The 18,309-nt window shown below is 45.7% G+C and overlaps 4 protein-coding genes across 4 annotated transcripts; 2 read left to right on the forward strand and 2 right to left on the reverse strand.

The window, feature by feature from the left end:
* Positions 1-2,397: 2,397 nt before the first annotated feature.
* HOO65_110064 (Retrovirus-related Pol polyprotein from transposon TNT 1-94) lies at positions 2,398-6,336 on the reverse strand (the record flags this gene model as incomplete). Its single annotated transcript, XM_071001744.1, has 1 exon — positions 2,398-6,336. One exon carries the CDS (start codon positions 6,334-6,336, stop codon positions 2,398-2,400), a length of 3,939 nt encoding a protein of 1,312 aa, XP_070855774.1.
* A 720-nt stretch (positions 6,337-7,056) lies between these two features.
* Positions 7,057-11,355, forward strand: HOO65_110065 (Retrovirus-related Pol polyprotein from transposon TNT 1-94; the record flags this gene model as incomplete). The annotated part of the gene is made up of 1 exon (XM_071001745.1): positions 7,057-11,355. One exon carries the CDS (start codon positions 7,057-7,059, stop codon positions 11,353-11,355), a length of 4,299 nt encoding a protein of 1,432 aa, XP_070855775.1.
* Positions 11,356-11,722: 367 nt separating this feature from the next.
* Positions 11,723-16,060, reverse strand: HOO65_110066 (Retrovirus-related Pol polyprotein from transposon TNT 1-94; the record flags this gene model as incomplete). Its single annotated transcript, XM_071004717.1, has 5 exons — positions 11,723-12,985; positions 13,043-14,670; positions 14,731-14,829; positions 15,148-15,932; positions 15,993-16,060. 5 exons carry the CDS (start codon positions 16,058-16,060, stop codon positions 11,723-11,725), a joined length of 3,843 nt encoding a protein of 1,280 aa, XP_070855776.1.
* A 777-nt stretch (positions 16,061-16,837) lies between these two features.
* Positions 16,838-17,832, forward strand: HOO65_110067 (Endonuclease; the record flags this gene model as incomplete). Its single annotated transcript, XM_071004747.1, has 2 exons — positions 16,838-17,593; positions 17,632-17,832. The coding sequence occupies 2 exons, from the start codon at positions 16,838-16,840 to the stop codon at positions 17,830-17,832; spliced, it is 957 nt and encodes a 318-aa protein (XP_070855777.1).
* Between the last annotated feature and the right edge of the window lie 477 nt (positions 17,833-18,309).

The raw sequence follows: 18,309 nt of genomic DNA on the forward strand, positions 1-18,309 counted from the left end.
GACTATTCTCAGGGCCTTGAAATTCAAGTAGGCCTTTCACCTCCGGAGCAGATCGCAATATTCTGTGGGGTGGGGTGACAATATATTCAATGAACTAGCAGGCTAGGTAGAGGCAAAAAAAAGTACATCGCTTACTTATGATGTGTTTAACGTTTAAAGGCCCAATGATTGTACAAGGGTCCTGAGAGAAGAAAGCGAGTCTTAGGGTCGTTAACCCTTGTAATATGTGACTACACCTATACGACTATACGACTATACGACTACTAGGAACGAGGTTACTCATGGTTGAGCTTATTTTTCTGTCATTAATCGCCTGATGGACCCATTGATGCTGGCCACCTGCAACATAGACTTTCTGTCATGGAGTTTGCTTCCTTCTTCATCAAGCTTTGAGAATTATAAGAATCGACATACATTTCTAGGATAGCTATTCATACGAGACTCACGTATCTATATGCATCAACGTGAGTGATTATAGCGCTTGTTTACTGTGATCAATACCTGCAGGGTTACAACTGCCATATCATAGACGCAGGCGTAACACCCACAACAGTCTCTTTATTATAAATGCCACCTCTGTCGTATCGCTTTTAGTAATCGTGCATTTTATTATTTTGAATATGAAGGAAGTGTCTGTTTTCCTCTGAACCTAGTTATACGACGTACTCTATTCTACAGCCAAAAACCCATGACAGGCAGCATAACTAGAGAAAAGAAATTGTTGAATTTGTCATAACGTCAGTCAGGCTGTAAAAACAGATAACATCTATTTCACTAGCCTACAACTGGTGATTGGTCCCACCACGTCGTGCGCCAAGTAAGCTTGGCAACCCTGATTCAGTTCTAGAAGAATTCCCAAATTCCCTCCTGTCTGGAGAGCATGGAATCAACGTAGATCAAGACACTCAGGTTTGACATCTCTGTTAAGTCCATAGAACTATTTAGTACACCACCTCCGTCCGCTATTTAATTTTAATCATTTGTCATCCACATATACATGCTATAAGGCGCATACTAAAGTTGGGCTTTGATAATTATGGACTTGACAGCACAAATAAATCTTCTCGCGAAGACAAGGACTGGGGGGAGCGATGAACATTGGAAAATAAATTCACCAAAGTTAAAACAGGTACGATTGAAGAACTAGATATCTCATCCTTACTCCTGGATTGCACCTGTCTCATTACTCATGGCCAGGGCCCTTCTTGTGTGCGTAGGCTATGATGGCTGCTAGAATGCAGTACAGCATTCATGCTGTTGTACAAGCTATGTTGCGCAAGCTGTCTGTGTAACCCTAAATGCATGGTTAACATCATGCAAAATAGATCCCTTACTCAAAATCGCCAAAATTGTCCCAGTTTTTACCCATCCTACATCCCATGCGTTGAGTTTGTTGTAGAATTGTTTTTATCGATTCCCTTCTCCTCCCCTTCGTCAACCCCTAAGTATTTCGACTATGGGACGTATATACTTGGGCTTACAGTCTAAAGTGCTGAAGCCACTCAAGGCCTGTCTCATTCTTAGTAGAGACTTTACAGGGTATCGTAATGACGGAATCTTCTAGAAGTCTGATTTATTCACACTCGCAATCAGTCCTACCCTAAAGCTAGCCTCCCTGACGTTGTAGACATGTGCAAGGGAGATGCCGTCCTTGGCGATTGTGCTCTCCACGAACCTGAATCAATCATGAATGATAGTCGGATATGTGCATTTGGCTCTCTTATAGTCGTATCTGCAGGTAAGTCTCATCCCAAAATTGGTTGTGGCTTGACGAAGCTGGAAGCCCAGCGCTTACCAATAGGTGGCGCGTCACGGTCAGTGAGCAGCTTATTAGCTATTTCTTCAACCCCGCAAAGTTGCGGAAAGAATCCTTGCGATACCAGACTGAGAATGAACTGGATGATAATCTGCTTTTCTACACCGAATCTTTTGCATAGTTTAGGAATCCAGTTATGTCGAGGTTCAATGCCATAATGACAGCCATGCCATGTGACGTATAACAGTCGACTTTGTATGTCCTTGCAACAAGTCCGAGCCCTAATTTTAGGTTGTGCTGAAGGAATTCAAAGAAGAAAAGTATAATACTCCTCTTATTGGGCTCGGACATATTCAATAGGCGAGGATTGACTGGTGAAATGGAAGCAGGTAAAGTTGTCGCGTGGCAGTAGCAAGGGATAAGAGTGGCGTCGCGTGGCTGCAGCCAAGGGCATGTCAATGCCAAACACGTGACCACTGGGTCCAGGCTGTTGTTGTTAAAATTGGTCCTTATTTTTTATGTATTAAGTTAGAAAAAATTTCTTTTTCCTGTCTCTAATTATGTAGCACCTTTTTTCCACAGATAAGACCCAGTCTTATCTATTTACCCGAACCTTCTCCGGGGCACTCGTGGACGTTTTCTCAACATCCCCCCCCACTTTCCCAGAGCTCCGGAGAAGTGGGTACATCTGGCCATTGTACTTGTGGATCTCGTACTCCGATCATCAATCTGAATTCTGGCATTTTCTGAGGACCAAGCGGTTTTGTCAACCCGTCTGCCGCCATTTTCGCTGTTGGAATATATCCGATCTTAATCCGACCTTCCTTAATCCATTGCTTGATGGCATGGTGCTGTATGTCGATGTGCTTAGTCGCCTTCTTCACACCCAGGGATTTTGCAATTTTGATTGCCGCTTGGTTGTCTCCTAGAACTAGGGTCTCGTCTTTCAAACACAATGTCTGACTATTCCTAGTTCCAGTTTCAAAAGTTTCCAGGATTTTATTGAGTATCCTTCGAAGATGGATCCCTTCCTTGGTGCATGGAGTTAGTCCGATATATTCGGCCTCTGTGGTTGATGTTGCGATCGCTGCTTGTTTCTTAGAACTCCAGCTTATCGCTCCCCCGAGCCCAATGAAAATTAATCCACTGACAGACTTCCGATCATTTGCGTTCGCATAGTCAGCATCGCTATATCCAACGATATCCATCCCCCCTCGGCGCGCTTCGAAGCAAATTGAGTATTCAGCGGTGTCACGCATATATCGTAGCACCCTCTTTACCCCTGCAACGTGCCTTGGTGTTGGTCTCGCGGACGCCTGCGCCAGGCTTGACACTGCAAATGCAATATCTGGTCTCGTCATCATGGCTGGGTACATTATCTTGCCCAATATCGACTGATAATTCTTTGAGTCCAAGATTTCTTCGTCTTCTTGTGCTGGTTCAATATCCGACCAGTCTCCCACTGGAGTGCGAATCGGAGACCTCCTCCGCTCGTCGAATCCAGCGTCATCTACCATCCTTTGGATGTACTGCTTCTGATTGATCCATAGCCTCTTCTTAGACCTATCTCTCAAGACCTGTATTCCAATAATCTGGGTGGTCTCTCCCAAATCCTTCACCACAAATCTCCGAGAGAATCGATCCTTGAACCACTTTATAGACTTTCCGTCCAATGATGCTATGGTTATATCATCCACGTACAGCAGAACTAACATTTTCCGTTCTGCATGGTATAATAAACACGGCTCCGTGACCATGTTTTCGAACCCCATAGATCTAAGGAACTTAGTGCAATCTTCATTCCACTGATATGCTGCCTGCTTCAGCCCATACAGGCATCGATCCAGTTTCGCGACCATCCCATTGGGACACTTGACATTCGCAGGCAGCTTGATGTAAACATCCTCCTTGATCTTTGACTGGGCAAACGCATTACATGCGTCTATCTGATGACACTCCATGTCATATTGACATACTGCCGCCAAGAACAATCTTAATGTGGCGCTCCCAGGGGTAGGTGCAAAACTTTCAAAGAAATTCACACCATATTCCTGCCGGAATCCCCTCACCACCAGTCTTGCTTTGTACTTTTCGAGTTTTCCGTCGATACCATACTTTTTAGCAAAAACAAATCTTGTGTCAATCGGATCACATCCTTTTGGCTCAGGCACAAATCGCCATGTCCCAAATTTCTCAAGTGTGTCCAATTCGTTCTTGATGGCCATCTTCCATTCTTGCCCTTCCATCGGGTGTAGTATGGCTTGATCGAGTGTCATGCTGGGTTCTGACAATGCCAACATGGCTTTTTGTCCTAAATCATTTCCCCCATCAGTCTTCATCCTTTGACTTGAGGGTTGATTTTCTCTTATCTCCGATTCCTCGGAAAGTTTTCTCTTCGGTATCTTCCGATTCAGCGATTCAATCAGAAGATTTAGCCTTGCATTGACTGCATCCAATTGCGTCGTATCAATCCCTGTTATTGCCTTCGTTTCGGAAAAGGGCTTCAGTGGTTGTTCTTCTCCGCCCTGATCTTGTCCTTGGCATTCAGGTATCTCTACCTCGCTATTTGGCTGATAGTTTTCCGCAGGCTCTTCCTTTTCGACGAACCTCTGATCGACACCCTGTGATTCTTTGGATGCATCCTCATCCTTATCCCGGGGCAGTTCTTTCTCTTGTTCCGGATTCTTGGGTTGCATATTCTCATAGAAATGCACTGATTCTGTAACACGGACTTTCCGCGCTTGGATATCCCACAAGATATATCGGCCATCGACATTTTCATCATATCCTAGTAGTAGGGATTCACTCCCCCTAGGTCCATGCTTGGATGCCTTCGAATGCCTGATAGCCTGACATCCCCATCTTCTGATATGATCTGTCTGTGGCTCAATTCCGAAAAATAATGAATGTGGGACTCCCTGCGTACTCAATGTCCTGTTGGAGATGTATACCGTCGTCCTCGCGGCTTCCACCCAAAACCTTTCACCCAATTTTGTTTCCGACAACATAGTCCTGACCCCGTCGTTGACCGTTCGGATCGCCCTTTCGGCAATGCCGTTTTGACTTGATGAATCCGTGAGCGTGTATGTTGGCTCAGTCCCATTGGCCCTTCTCCAGCTCTCCAAGATTTGCTTCAGTTCTGGGGCATTGTCGCTTCTTGTCCTCTTAATAGTTTTACCCATCTTGAGTTCAATCACTTTTCTCCATTCGTCCAACGCCCGTTGAACATCGCTCTTCTTTCTCAGCGGTAACAACCACTTGTATCTGGAAAAGTTGTCGACAATTATCGCATACCAGCGGTGACCATTCCTCCCAGCTTCATGTGGGCCGGATACATCTATTGACACACTGTCAAGTGGCTCTTCTGTTGCCATCGAGACTGACGAATTCCCATGGCTTCTTGTCATCTTGCCTTTTGAACAGTGTTCACACCCGAAGTCTTCTGGTCTAGGAGGTGTTTTCTCCGGGTTAATCGCCCTCAGCCTCTTGTCACTGATATGGCCGAACCTCCGATGTAATTCGTCATATGCTATAAAGCACATACTGGTAACCGTATCGTCTTCTCGCAATGGGATGACCATCTTGTCTTTGCCATCATCGATCGTAACGTTCATGTCCTTAAACAGAACAGATTTCCCTTCTTTCATGAGGGCCTTTACCGATATCAAGTTTTCTGACAGTTTTGGCACGTATAAAACCTTGGACAACTTAAGTTTCTTATTTCCAACATTCAAATCTACCAAGCCTACTTTAGATGCCCCAATGCAGTCCCCGTTCGCCACCTTAACTGTCTGTCTTGTCTCCTTGGGGTTTTGTAACAATGTTAGCTCCTTTGTCATATGACATGAGCACCCGGAATCAATTATCCAGTTTTGGCATTGGGTGCACTTACTGCCTGGTTTCTCCTCAGTGGCCTGGTTCGCTTTCTGCTTTGTGTTGGTCTTTTTCTTCGACCAACATTCGGTCTTCGAATGACCCTCCTTGCCGCAGTTGAAGCACTTAGATTTCGATCTGTTGTACTTCGCTTGTCCGTTGGTGCCGTACGTCTTTTTAGCTGCTTCGAGACATTGTATCACCTCATCCGTCGAGATGTTTTTCTTTCGGTAGCACTCCTTGGCCACCTCCTGATACTCGAGTGGAAGCAAAATCAGAAAAGTCTTGAGGACCGCCTTCTCCACAACATTTTCGGCTTTATAATGCCTTGCGTAGACCGTCTCGAAATTCATCCAGCTTTGCAGAATGGTCATTCCTTTCACCAAAGGTGACTGAAATACTCTTCCCATTTCATAAAAAGCCTCATCGGTCGTGTCTGCAGGACAAGCTTTCTTCAGCTTCTTGTAAGCCTTGCTGAGAGTCTCCTCGTCCCTGACCAGACTTCGAAAAGTCTCGTTCAGGCTAATTTCGAGGATGCGTTTCGCCAATTCCTCATCCTTCTGCTTCTTGTTGCTATCCCTCTTCTCCCTTTCCACGCCCTCCATGGGGTTTTCCGCCAGTAGATACTGAAGTCCTTCATTCTGGATTTGCATCAAGAAGTTTGACTCCCATTCCTTCCAGTTTCGTCCTTCAAGTATCACCGTCATCTTGACGTTTCCGTCTGTCGTGTAGGATATCGAATAATCGTGAAATAAATAAAATAAAACAAGTACAATAAAGTACTTTAAGAACACTATACAAATGTTCTCCGAAGGTAATTCAGTATAGGCTCATAACCTGTTAAAATTGGTCCTTATTTTTTATGTATTAAGTTAGAAAAAATTTCTTTTTCCTGTCTCTAATTATGTAGCACCTTTTTTCCACAGATAAGACCCAGTCTTATCTATTTACCCGAACCTTCTCCGGGGCACTCGTGGACGTTTTCTCAACAGTTGTGGAGAATCTGTCCTCAGTCGGGTTAACACTGGGTAAACCTGTGCATAAATACACCGGCGTAGTTGTGCATAGTGATAGAACTTAAACCTTTAATAAATCAATAGAAAATCAATACACTTCACAACAGGTTATGAGCCCGGTGTTTCTAGCACACTAAAAATCACCTTCGAAAACAGACAATTGAGACGACAACCGTGAACGAGAAACAAGTCGAGAACCGAACCGATAAATCTTGAAGACGGAATTGAAAGACGTGTCAACGTTACCACCATCAGGACTAGGACTGAAGAGGTTTTCTATTCAAAAAAAAAAAAAAAACCTACTATCTCAGCCTAATCAACAACACATACAACATAATCTACCCTAATTCTCAACCTCTCCTACCAAAAAAAAAAAAAAAAATCCAGTCGTCGCTACAATCTCACAACAAAATGAGCAACCCACCCGCCCAGAACCAATACCTGACCCAAGAGGATGTCACAAAAATGATCAAGGGGATCTTTGAGACCCTTGAAGCAAACAAGGCGACAACTACGAAGGAAAGCAGACAAGATGCCCAGCCATCAATCCTAGCCAGGGAAATGATACTTCACAATTTCCCGAAACTAAATGCAAATAACTGGGACAAATGGGTGAAGCACGCGGTTCGTGCTTTGAAAGGCGTTAAGGTACTCTATTTGTTCAAGGACACTGGAGAAAAAGAATTTGAGGACGCGATGGACCTCGTCAAAACCGAAGCAGAACGGTCAATCGATGAGCAACAAGCGTTCACAATCCTACGTGCCGGCATGGACGAAGAAACACAGCTGGCAACTGAGGGGATAGAAACTGTCTCCAAATGCTGGACTACCTTGAAGGCACAATTCGCCATCTCCACAAGCCGCAAACATTGCAACATGATGGAAGAAATCGCGGAGCATATGAAGTGGCAAGATGGAGATCAAGCAACCAGCAAATGGCATAGCATCAGGCACAGGTTGGCAGAAACGACAGAGTATGCACCCCTAGGCAGGGACCAGTTGATCACACACTTCATGGCTAGGCCCATCGTGAAATGCTGGATGATGCATCTGCCACCTAAAATCGCCGAAATCTTTGAAAGACAAATTCGGCAGGGAAATGGCACCTGGAATGATGTTATGGAGAAGATAGATGATGAGATCCTAATATCATCTAACAGACAGAGAGAATCCAATCAGACTGACTCCTCGAAAGCGAAACAAACGAGGAATGCTGGAAAGCCAAAATGCTTTTTCTGCCAAAAGATCGGACACAAAGAAGAGGAATGCAGGAACAAGCAGACCTGGGAGCAGAGGAAGATTTCCGCCAACATGAGTCACATGGACCCCTCAAGTAAGAAGACCCCCGACTACTGGATAGTTGACAGTGGTACCACACATCATTTGACAGGCGATCTAACGAGACTTTACAGCTTCCAAAGAATAGACCCCATACCGGTTCATTGGGGAGGTCTCCGCTTAGTAACCAACACATACGGCCTGGCCAAGATTGATGTGGGGGGATCAGAGGTTACTATAAATGTGTATCATGTAGACGGTTTAAATCAAAATCTGTTATCAGTAAGACAATTGTGCCGAAAAAGAATCGAGGTTCTAGCATTGGAACATGGAGCCTTCATCAGAAAGAATTACAAAAGAACCGACCTCACTGAGAAGGACGGACTGTATACAATTCCATGCATGGGAGGAATGGATATGCGTATGAAGACAATACCATGTGAGGAAGCTCATGTCAAGTTTGGGCATGTAGGTGAACAAAAACTTAGAAAACTACACCAACAGTCAGCAGACAAGCATTCTTGGAAGATTGCTGCGAAGCCGACAAACTTTCACTGTCAAACATGTGTAAAAGGGAAGATCACCAAGACGAATGGACACTCCCACACACTGCCTAGCCAAGAACCACTCGACCTGATACACATGGACATATCAGGCAATCACCCAATTGGTATCGACAAGACGCAATACTACATCATCATAGTCGACGATGCGTCAAAGTACAAATGGGTACTCCCCATACAGCAAAGAAAGGACACAGCGGAGGTTCTAAACAGCTGGAAAAAGAGAATTGAGTTAAAAATGAACAAAACAATCAAAGCGTTCAGAACTGATAACGCCCCAGAACTCAAGAAACTGACATTGCAATGGCAGGCAAGCCACGGCTCTGAAGCGCAGTTCACTATCCCAGGAACGTCGAGTCAAAACGGTATAGCTGAAAGGGCAATCAGAACGATCAATGATTCAGTTCGCACGATACTAGCGGACTCATCAATGCCCACCAGTTTCTGGCCCTACGCAGCCACACACTCGGCATACATAGCGAATAGAGCGAGCATCAGAGACGCAAAATCGCCATTCGAACTATTCTTCAACATAGCTCCAAACAACATGCATATACACAGATGGGGCTGCAAAGTAGTATTCCACAACGTCTACAACAAGAATCCAAACACACGGCAGAGAAACAAACTGGAAACTCGTGGACGGGAAGGAATCCTACTGGCAATTGATGAGAAGGTAACTGGGAGGTACACATGCTGGGACATCATGAAGAACAAAACATTTGTTACAGAGTCATTGCAATTTTTCGAAAATATATCCGGTGGAGACTTGCTGGAGTCGGATCAACCCAACAAAGATGTCTCGACACCCGAGGAACTCGTGCAAGAAGAACAGGCAAACCATGAAGACGATCAGTCAACACCAAGACAAGGAATGAACACTCTGGGGGAAAACAACCAAGTTGATCACCAGGTCAATGAGCTGGAGACACAGGACGACAACCTGGCAATTCAGGAACCACAAAACCCAAACATGGATGACGATGAATATGTCACCCCAGAGGGACAAGACATGATGATCGATGGGCAAGACGAGGACACAGAAGCAGAAGAGACACAGAAGGATGTGGAGCAAGACTCAACGAATGAAATTGAGGACACTCCCGACACGGTCCAAAGAAGGATCGACAGCCAATTACACGATCTATATATCCGTGGAATCTTGAAAAGGCCGTACAACATCTTTCAACAGGATGAAAAGAACGATGAAAACCCACAAGCAAAGAGAATCAGAGCAATGATGGCTACAATGCTGAAACGGGAACCAGGAACATATGCCGAAGCCATCATGCACCCGACACATGCATCAGAATGGCGAGAAGCGATAGACGCAGAAATACGAACTCTGCGAAAATTCGGAACTTGGACAGAAGTGCCATTCAGAAACGGCATAAAACTAGTAAACACCAAGTTTATCTTCAAGATCAAACCGAGCACCGATGAACAGCCAGAAAGGTTCAAAGCTAGACTTGTGGCACAAGGCTTCAGACAGGAACAAGGTGTTGACTTCCATGAAACTTACGCACCAACCCCAAAACAAACAACAACCAGAGCTTTCTTTGCAATGGTATGTGGTCTTAATCTGGAGTGCCGCAAAGTAGACGCGAGGAATGCATTTGCTCAAGCCAAACTGGAAGAAATGGTGTATGTGAATCCACCTCCACACCTCAAGAAGCCGGACACCATCTGGAAACTGAACAAGGCTCTATATGGTCTGAGACAAGCATCCCATGCCTGGCGCAACACAATAATACCATGCCTAAACAAACTTGGACTAGTCAAATGCCCGGATGACGAGTGCATCATGATTAATCCACAGAAACGAATTATTGTGCTTGTATACGTTGATGACATAGCCGTGGCAGGCCCTGACAAACCCCAGATCAGTCAACTCATAGAGGGACTTGCGAAAATGATTGAGATCAAGGACATGGGGGAATTGAAAACTTTCCTAGGCATGGAAGTCAATCGAAACAGAGACAAAGGAAAGATGTGGCTCAGTCAAAAGCAATACATCATGAAGATGTCTGAAGAGCTCGACATCACTGCACCACGAGCAAAACCGGTCAGCACCCCAATAGCAGCATGGGAAACGTTGGAACCAATACGCGAAGAAGAAAAGAGCGTCGACAAGAAAACATATCAGTCACTGATTGGAACACTGATGTACCCAAGCGTTATGACAAGACCGGACATAGCTTTCGCTACAGCAATGCTATCACAACACAACTCGAATCCAGCCGAAAGGCATTTAGATGCTGCCAAACGAGTTGCAAGATATCTTAGAGATACTGCCTCACTGGGCATTGGATTTAGCTTACGGCGCTCTGGGGGAATGGAGGAATCCTTGATAGGATACTCTGACGCGGACTACGCGAACTCCAAAGACAGAAAGTCGGTATCAGGTATGGTGTTTACCCTAGCTGGTGGCCCTATAAAATGGAAAGCTCAGAAACAACGAAGCGTAGCAACCTCAACAACCGAGGCTGAGTATGTCGGATTTACTCCCTGTGCTAAAGAAGGCATCTGGATACACAGAATGATACAGTGGTGTCTCGAAAGGCTACAATTCGACGGAAAAAGAAGTAAAACTGCGCAAACCATTAAGCTAAGAGCCAACACTCTGATATACGGAGACAATCAAGCTGCCTTAAAGATCGCCAACAACCTAGGAGCCAGCGACAAAACCAAGCACATTGACATACAGCATCATGCAGTTAAGGACTGGATTCAACAGGGGAAAGTGAAACTTGAATACGTTGCAACAGAAGACATGCTGGCAGATGGACTTACAAAACCACTCAACAACGTCAAGTTCAACAAGTTCAGATCACAGATGAACATCAGTATACCTGGCGAATCCGAATGATGTTGATTCTGGGGGAATGTTGTGGAGAATCTGTCCTCAGTCGGGTTAACACTGGGTAAACCTGTGCATAAATACACCGGCCTAGTTGTGCATAGTGATAGAACTTAAACCTTTAATAAATCAATAGAAAATCAATACACTTCACAACACAGGCCATCCAAGTACCAACCCTAGGTCACGTGACCCACGTGTACTATATATTCCATTGTGCCACCTGTTATGGATTGTCTTTTGTTAAACTTGATTATATTAAGGGAAGAGTTTTCTCTCACGAGCCACATCGTGCTATACATATCTACGTAGTGTATTTACCTGATGTTGACCCGGATAGTGGCAGAATATCCACAACATTCCCCCAGATTCAGCACTATTCTGGGGTCTCATTTGTTATACCGTCCGGTACGGATCGGATATTTATGTCCGACCGAAAGGTTTTGAATTTCTGAGCGTTCAGTGGTTTAGTGAATCTGTTGGCAAGCATCTTTTCGGTTGACACATATTCCAGTTTTATCTTTCCTTCGCGAATCCATTCTTTGATTGCGTGGTATTGCACATCAATGTGCTTGGTTTTGGAGCTCGCTCCCAGGTTGTTTGCAATTTTCAGAGCAGCTTGGTTGTCGCCGAATACCAGTGTGCTATCTCGTAGGTTGATGGTTTGGGCTGATTTCTTCAAGATGCTTTCTGATTTCATCATTTCCAAGCACCATTTTACCAATCTGTGTATCCAAATTCCTTCTTTTGCACAGGGAGTGAAACCGACGTATTCTGCTTCCGTGGTGGATGTGGTGACACTCCGTTGCTTTTGGGATTTCCATTGAATCGGTCCACCAGCAAGCGTATATATCATGCCCGATACTGATTTTCTGTCCTTGGAATTTGCGTAGTCAGCGTCGGAGTATCCTACCAGGAGTTCATTCGTTCCCCCACGGCGTGACGAGTCGAATTCTATGCCGAGGGAAGCAGTGTCTCTGAGATATCTGGCTACTCGCTTTGCTGCTTCCAAATGCCTCTCTACTGGATCCGTGATGTGCTGTGAAAGGGATGACGTGGCGAATGCAATGTCTGGCCTAGTCATCACACTTGGATACATCAGTGTGCCTATGAGTGACTGATACAGTCCCTTGTCCGCCCCTTTTTCTTCAGGACGTCTTGGTTCCAATGTTTCCCATGAACTGATCGGGGCGGATATTGGTCGTGCCCTGCAGGCAGCCATGTCAAATTCCTCAGCCATTTTCTGGATATATCCAGTTTGGGTCAACCACAATTTTCTGTTCTTCTTGTCCCAGGAGACTTCCATGCCCAGGAAGGATGTCAGTTCCCCCATGTCTTTGATGTCAATTGTCCTGGAGAGTGCTTCTATGAATTTTCGTATCTTTGATTCATCTGGCCCTGCAATAGCGATGTCGTCAACGTATATCAGCACCATGATTCCCCCATTTGGGTCTGCCATGATACACTCGTCTTCTGTACTCGGTATAAGCCCTAGCTGAGATAAGCGTCTTACTATTTTGTTGCGCCATGTATATGATGCCTGTTTGAGGCCATACAGGGCTTTATTTAATCTCCAGACCATGCCTTTTTCTTGCAGTGGTGGAGGTGGAATGATGTGTACGGTTTCTTCCAGCTTGGCCTGTGCGAACGCGTTCGTGGCATCCACCTTTCAGCATTTCAGGCCAAGTTCGCATACAATGGCGAAGAAAGTTCTTGTTGTTGTCTGTTTTGGTGTTGGCGCGTAGGTCTCATGGTAATCAACCCCCCTTATCTGTTTAAATCCTTGTGCCACCAGTCTGGCTTTGAATTTCTCAGGTTGGTTGTCTCTGCTTGGTTTGATTTTGAACACAAATTTGGTGTTGACGGGCTTCATTCCCTTCTCGAACGGAACGCTTGTCCATGTGTTGAATTCACGTAGTGTTTTCAGTTCTGTGTCGATCGCTTGTTTCCATTCCAATGCATGTGTAGGGTGATTAATCGCCTCCTGGTAATTTCCTGGTTCGCGTTCAGCCATTTTCGTGACCATTGTTCTGATGCGTTTCGTTGTTGCATTTTCATCATCTTCTTGATCATTTTGGATTTGGGTATAGGGTCGCTTCAATATGCCCTTGAGGTACAGGTCGTTCAGTGTCCTATTTATTCTTTCTTGAACTTTGTCTGGGGTGTCTTCATTTGTGATCTCCAGTTCCTGCTCTGGAATCATTTCATCCGTTTTGTTGGTGTCAATATCCTCTCTCTGTGTTTCAAGTTGTGTATCTTCAACTGTCACTGTATCAGTTTCCTGGTCATCGATTTCCATGTCCATGTCATGGTCAACATTGTTGGCTTCATGGTTCATTTCCGGTTCATTGTCATGAATTTGATTCTCAGGGCCCTCCTCTTCTTCATGTATTTCCTCAGCGGTTTCGGGTACGTAATTGTTCATCTCCTTTTCTTGGACGAGAATCTGATTCGTGTCCTGTACCGTGTTAGTGGTGTTTTCTGAGGTTGGCGCTTCCCTGTTTGTTTTGGTTGATCTGAGTATGGTTCCCCCTGCAATGTCTTCAAAGAACTTCAGAGATTCTGTGACACGGGGTTTCCTCTTCTCTATGTCCCAGCATGTGTATCTTCCACTGATGTTTTCATCTATCAGCAATAGAATTCCTTCCTTGCCACGAGCTTCCAGTTTGTTCCTTTGTTCCATTGCTGGATTTTTGTTGTAGGCATTGTGGAAGATTATCTTGCACCCCCATCTGTGGATGTGCATAGCGTTTGGGGCTATTGAGAAGAAGAGTTCGAAAGGGGATTTCGAGTTGCTGATACTCGCTCTGTTTGCCATGTAGGCCGAGTGGATTGCAGCATATGGCCAGAATTTTGTGGGCATTTGCGAGTCCTCCAGCATTGTTCGGATGGAATCGTTCACTGTTCTGATGGCTCTCTCGGCTACGCCGTTCTGGCTGGAAGTTCCTGGAATGGTAAATTGCGCATCGGAACTATATTGACTTTGCCATTGAAGCGTCAATTTCTTTAGTTCTGCAGCATTATCCGTTCTGACGGCTTTTATGGTTTTTCCCATTTTTAGCTCTATCTTTTTCTTCCATTCGTTCAGTGCGCTCGGTGCGTCTTTCCAGTTCTGTATTAGTATCGCCCATTTGTATTTGGTGGCATCGTCTACCACTATGATGTAATACTGGGCTTTGTTGATCCCTATGGGGTGATTTCCTGATATGTCCATGTGTATCAGGTCCAGAGGCTCTTGGGTCGTCAAGGTATGAGAATGACCATTTGTTTTGGTTATCTTGCCTTTCACACAAGTTTGGCAATGGAAATCGTCTGGTTTTGTGCCTATTGACCACAAGTGTTTGTCCGCTGATTGTTGATGAATCTTTTTCAGTTTGTGCTCACCTGCGTGGCCGAACTTCACATGGGCATCCTCGTATGATATCATCTTTACATTCGGTTCCATCGTTTCAGTGCACGGGATGGTGTATAGTCCGTCCTTGTCTACACAGATCGTTTTTCTACGTCCCATTCTGATGAAGGCATGGTATTCTCGTGCTACAACTTCCAGTCCTTTATGGCATAGCTTCTTTACTGACAAAAGGTTTTGATTCAGCCCTTCTACATGATAAACGTCTATGGTAACCCTGAATCCCCCAACATCAATCTTGGCAAGACCCATGATCCGGGTTTCCAGCCGAATTCTGCCCCAGAATACTGGTATGGGATTTATTTTTCAGTGGCTGTGGATTCTCATTAGATCTCCTGTGAGGTGATGCGTGCTGCCACTGTCAATGATCCAGTGGTTGGGGGTTTTCTTACTCTGGTTATCCATGAAACTCATGTTGGCATTTATCTTCCTATTGTCCCATGATGCTTTGTTCCTGCAAACGTCTTCAGTGTGGCCTACTTTATTGCAGAACTGGCATGTAGGCCTGGGCTGGTTCTTGTTCCCGTAGCGCGTTTTGGCGGGTTCCTTATTCGCACTGGCTTTCCATGATTTGGGCATCATGGCAATGTCATCATCGATGTTCATCATCACCTCGTTCCAGGTTCCGGCGCCTTGTCTAACATTCTTTTCGAAAATCTTAGCAATGTGTGACGGCAAACGTGAAATCCAGAGGTCGATGAAGATTCTGATGACAAAATTGCCCATCGTTGTGTCGTTGGTGAGGGACTCAAGTCCAGGGATGTCTTCCATTTTGTCGCGGAGATTGAACCATTTCTTCGAGGCGGTATCGTCTTCTTGCCATTCCATATCCCGCTTTATATTGGAAAGTATTCCAAAATGTCTGCGGTGCGTGGAACCGTTGTACCTTTCCTTGAGTGATGTCCAACATTTTGTCACATTGTCTGAGTTCTCAACAACACCAAGGTCCTCTTCATGGAGGCCAGCACGAATTATCCCGAAGGCATCGGCTATATCGGCCATTTTGTCATCCTCTGACTTTTCGAGCTCCATAGCATTGACAAATTCCTCCTCCTGGAGTCCTTTGAACAAATATGTAACTCTTCTGGCCTTCAGATTTCTGATCGTTCCTCTTGACCATTTCTCCCAGTTAAGGTCGTTGAGTTTTGGAAAATTCAGGAACATAGTTTCCTTCGAACTATTGCTCGGAGTTGCTTGTCTTTCCTGCCTTTTGTTGGAGTTCATCGACTCAACTAACGTTTTCAAGATGATACTGAGGTTCTCTTGGTCAATGTTATCCGTTGCGACGTTCTGGTTGGATGCCATCTTGAACGGTCTATGTGTATTTTTTTTTTTTTTTGAAGAAACAAAGTAGGCAAGCAAGTGCTGTCGAGATGTGATTAGGGAGATTTCGAATTCGTTCCGTCTTGTTGAACAGTGTCTTGATTGATACTTTGTCGTGTGGCGGATTGTTCTATTATCAAATCTTTTATAGGAGGTGTTCTACTAGTTGAAAAAACACCGGGCTCATAACCTGTTATGGATTGTCTTTTGTTAAACTTGATTATATTAAGGGAAGAGTTTTCTCTCACGAGCCACATCGTGCTATACATATCTACGTAGTGTATTTACCCGATGTTGACCCGGATAGTGGCAGAATATCCACAACACCACCGACGATTCACAAGTAGATAGAAAACGAAAGAGATTATCAAGTTTAATACCAAAGAATAGGTTATGAGCCCGCGCTACGCAACAACATAATTTTTTTTTTCTCTGTCTCTGAAAACAACGAAGTTATGTCAGCTCCGCGCCGATCAGCAAGGTTAAACTCTGATCAAGAAACAATGTTTCATTCCCAGGAAACCCCTGCCCTCGAGCAGGACCCCATCGCCTCCACGCAGGCATCACCCACATCTGCCCACGCGCAGGACCCTTTCGCCTCCCGCAGGCATACCCATCTGCCCACGCGCAGAACCTCCACGCCTCCACGCAGGCACACCCATCTGCCCACGCGCAGAAACCTCACGCCTCCGCCCAGGCACATCCTGTCCACGAGCAGGAAACCAAATCCGAACAACGCAATGGCCTCCCCCCAGTGCCATGCTGACGATAAGCCCAAACGACTTGCTGGAGATGTTCCACAAGTTCACCGCAACCACACCAACCCAGAACGCACCCAACCCGAAGGAGTTCACAGTTGCACAGCTCCTCCAGACAGGGTGGTCTCTTTCCATGAGACCAGAGAAGGTGCTAGAGTCAAAAAACACATGGCCTACCTGGCACTCCACCGTCCAGTCTTCATTGAGGGAAATCGGACTCACGCTGGAAGACGTCGATTGCCTCCCGGAGGAGACCAAACTTCGTATCATCAGGGTAGTGAAGGATAATGTATCACTACGTCTGCAGCAGAACGTGATAGCGTGTGACTCCTTCACGCTGATGATCGAACAACTCCGAACCCTGACTGTCGGAGAGCTCAAGGATCCGAGCGTCCAGGTGGAACGGGAGTTGTGCACTTTGCGACTGAAGCCAGGCGAAAACCTCCTCGAGTTCCTCGAAAGGTTCCAGCTACTACTTGCCAGAGCGTCTGCGACTGGTCTCAATCTGCGAGACACAACCAAGACCAACTACCTGATGGCTGTGGTAGGCGAACACTTTGCGTCCCTGAGACCACATGTCGAGCCTATGCACAAGTTCTGCCGTTTTCAGCCTGCTCCAATCCGAGGCGGAGTCACCGGAATACAGACGACCGCCAATTCCCGTTCAAACCCCCGGACAACACCAGGACCTCCAAGTCCAACACGGGAAAGCAACGAACGGGGTGTTGGAACTGCGATGTCGTGGGACACCACTCCAGTAAGTGTCCCGAGAAACGTGACAATGACAAGGTCAAGAGCAAGGCGGACGAGCACAAGGCTCAAAGAAGGAATGGTTCATCGGCCAACACCCGACAGAACAGCAGAAGCGTCGCCGTTTCAGCTGCAGAGTCTGAGGAAGATGAAGGTATGCAAGACAACAACCAAGAACCGAGATCCCATGCACATTCACCGTTTCCATCTGCACAAACACCGATAACCCGAACAAGCACAAACTGACAACAACGTACGACAGATCGATGAGCTGCTGGTTTGGCAGACAGTGTGCGAACACGCACGCTGTCAAGGATCTGGACGAGTTTGTTCCGGGCTTGGTGGTGGATGTGAAGATAGGGGTGAAGACGGGAAACGGGAGATTGGTGGCTAAGAAAAAAGGGGATGTAGCGTTATATGTACCAGGTACGAATACAACAATGCTTCTCCAGAATGTTCTTTCTTGCCCGAAGCGCCGGTAAATCTGCTGTCCCTACAGCACTGGTACGAAATTGGTGGAAGGCTAAGTGGGATGAAAATGGTCCATGACCACCAAGTCAAAATCATGATCTCTCGAGATTTCCAGTTCCAAGCTGTGAACGTTTCCAGCTACTGGAAAGAACCACAGGACCCATGTATTAAGGTTGCACCTTGTTCGGAGAAAAGGAAGTGGGAGGCCTCTCACCGCCCCCCGACAATCACAATCTGCCATTGACGATCACA

Source organism: Ceratocystis lukuohia, assembly GCF_044167205.1.
Source record: "Ceratocystis lukuohia strain C4212 chromosome Unknown Supercontig11_pilon, whole genome shotgun sequence".
Taxonomy (NCBI): Eukaryota; Fungi; Ascomycota; class Sordariomycetes; order Microascales; family Ceratocystidaceae; genus Ceratocystis; species Ceratocystis lukuohia.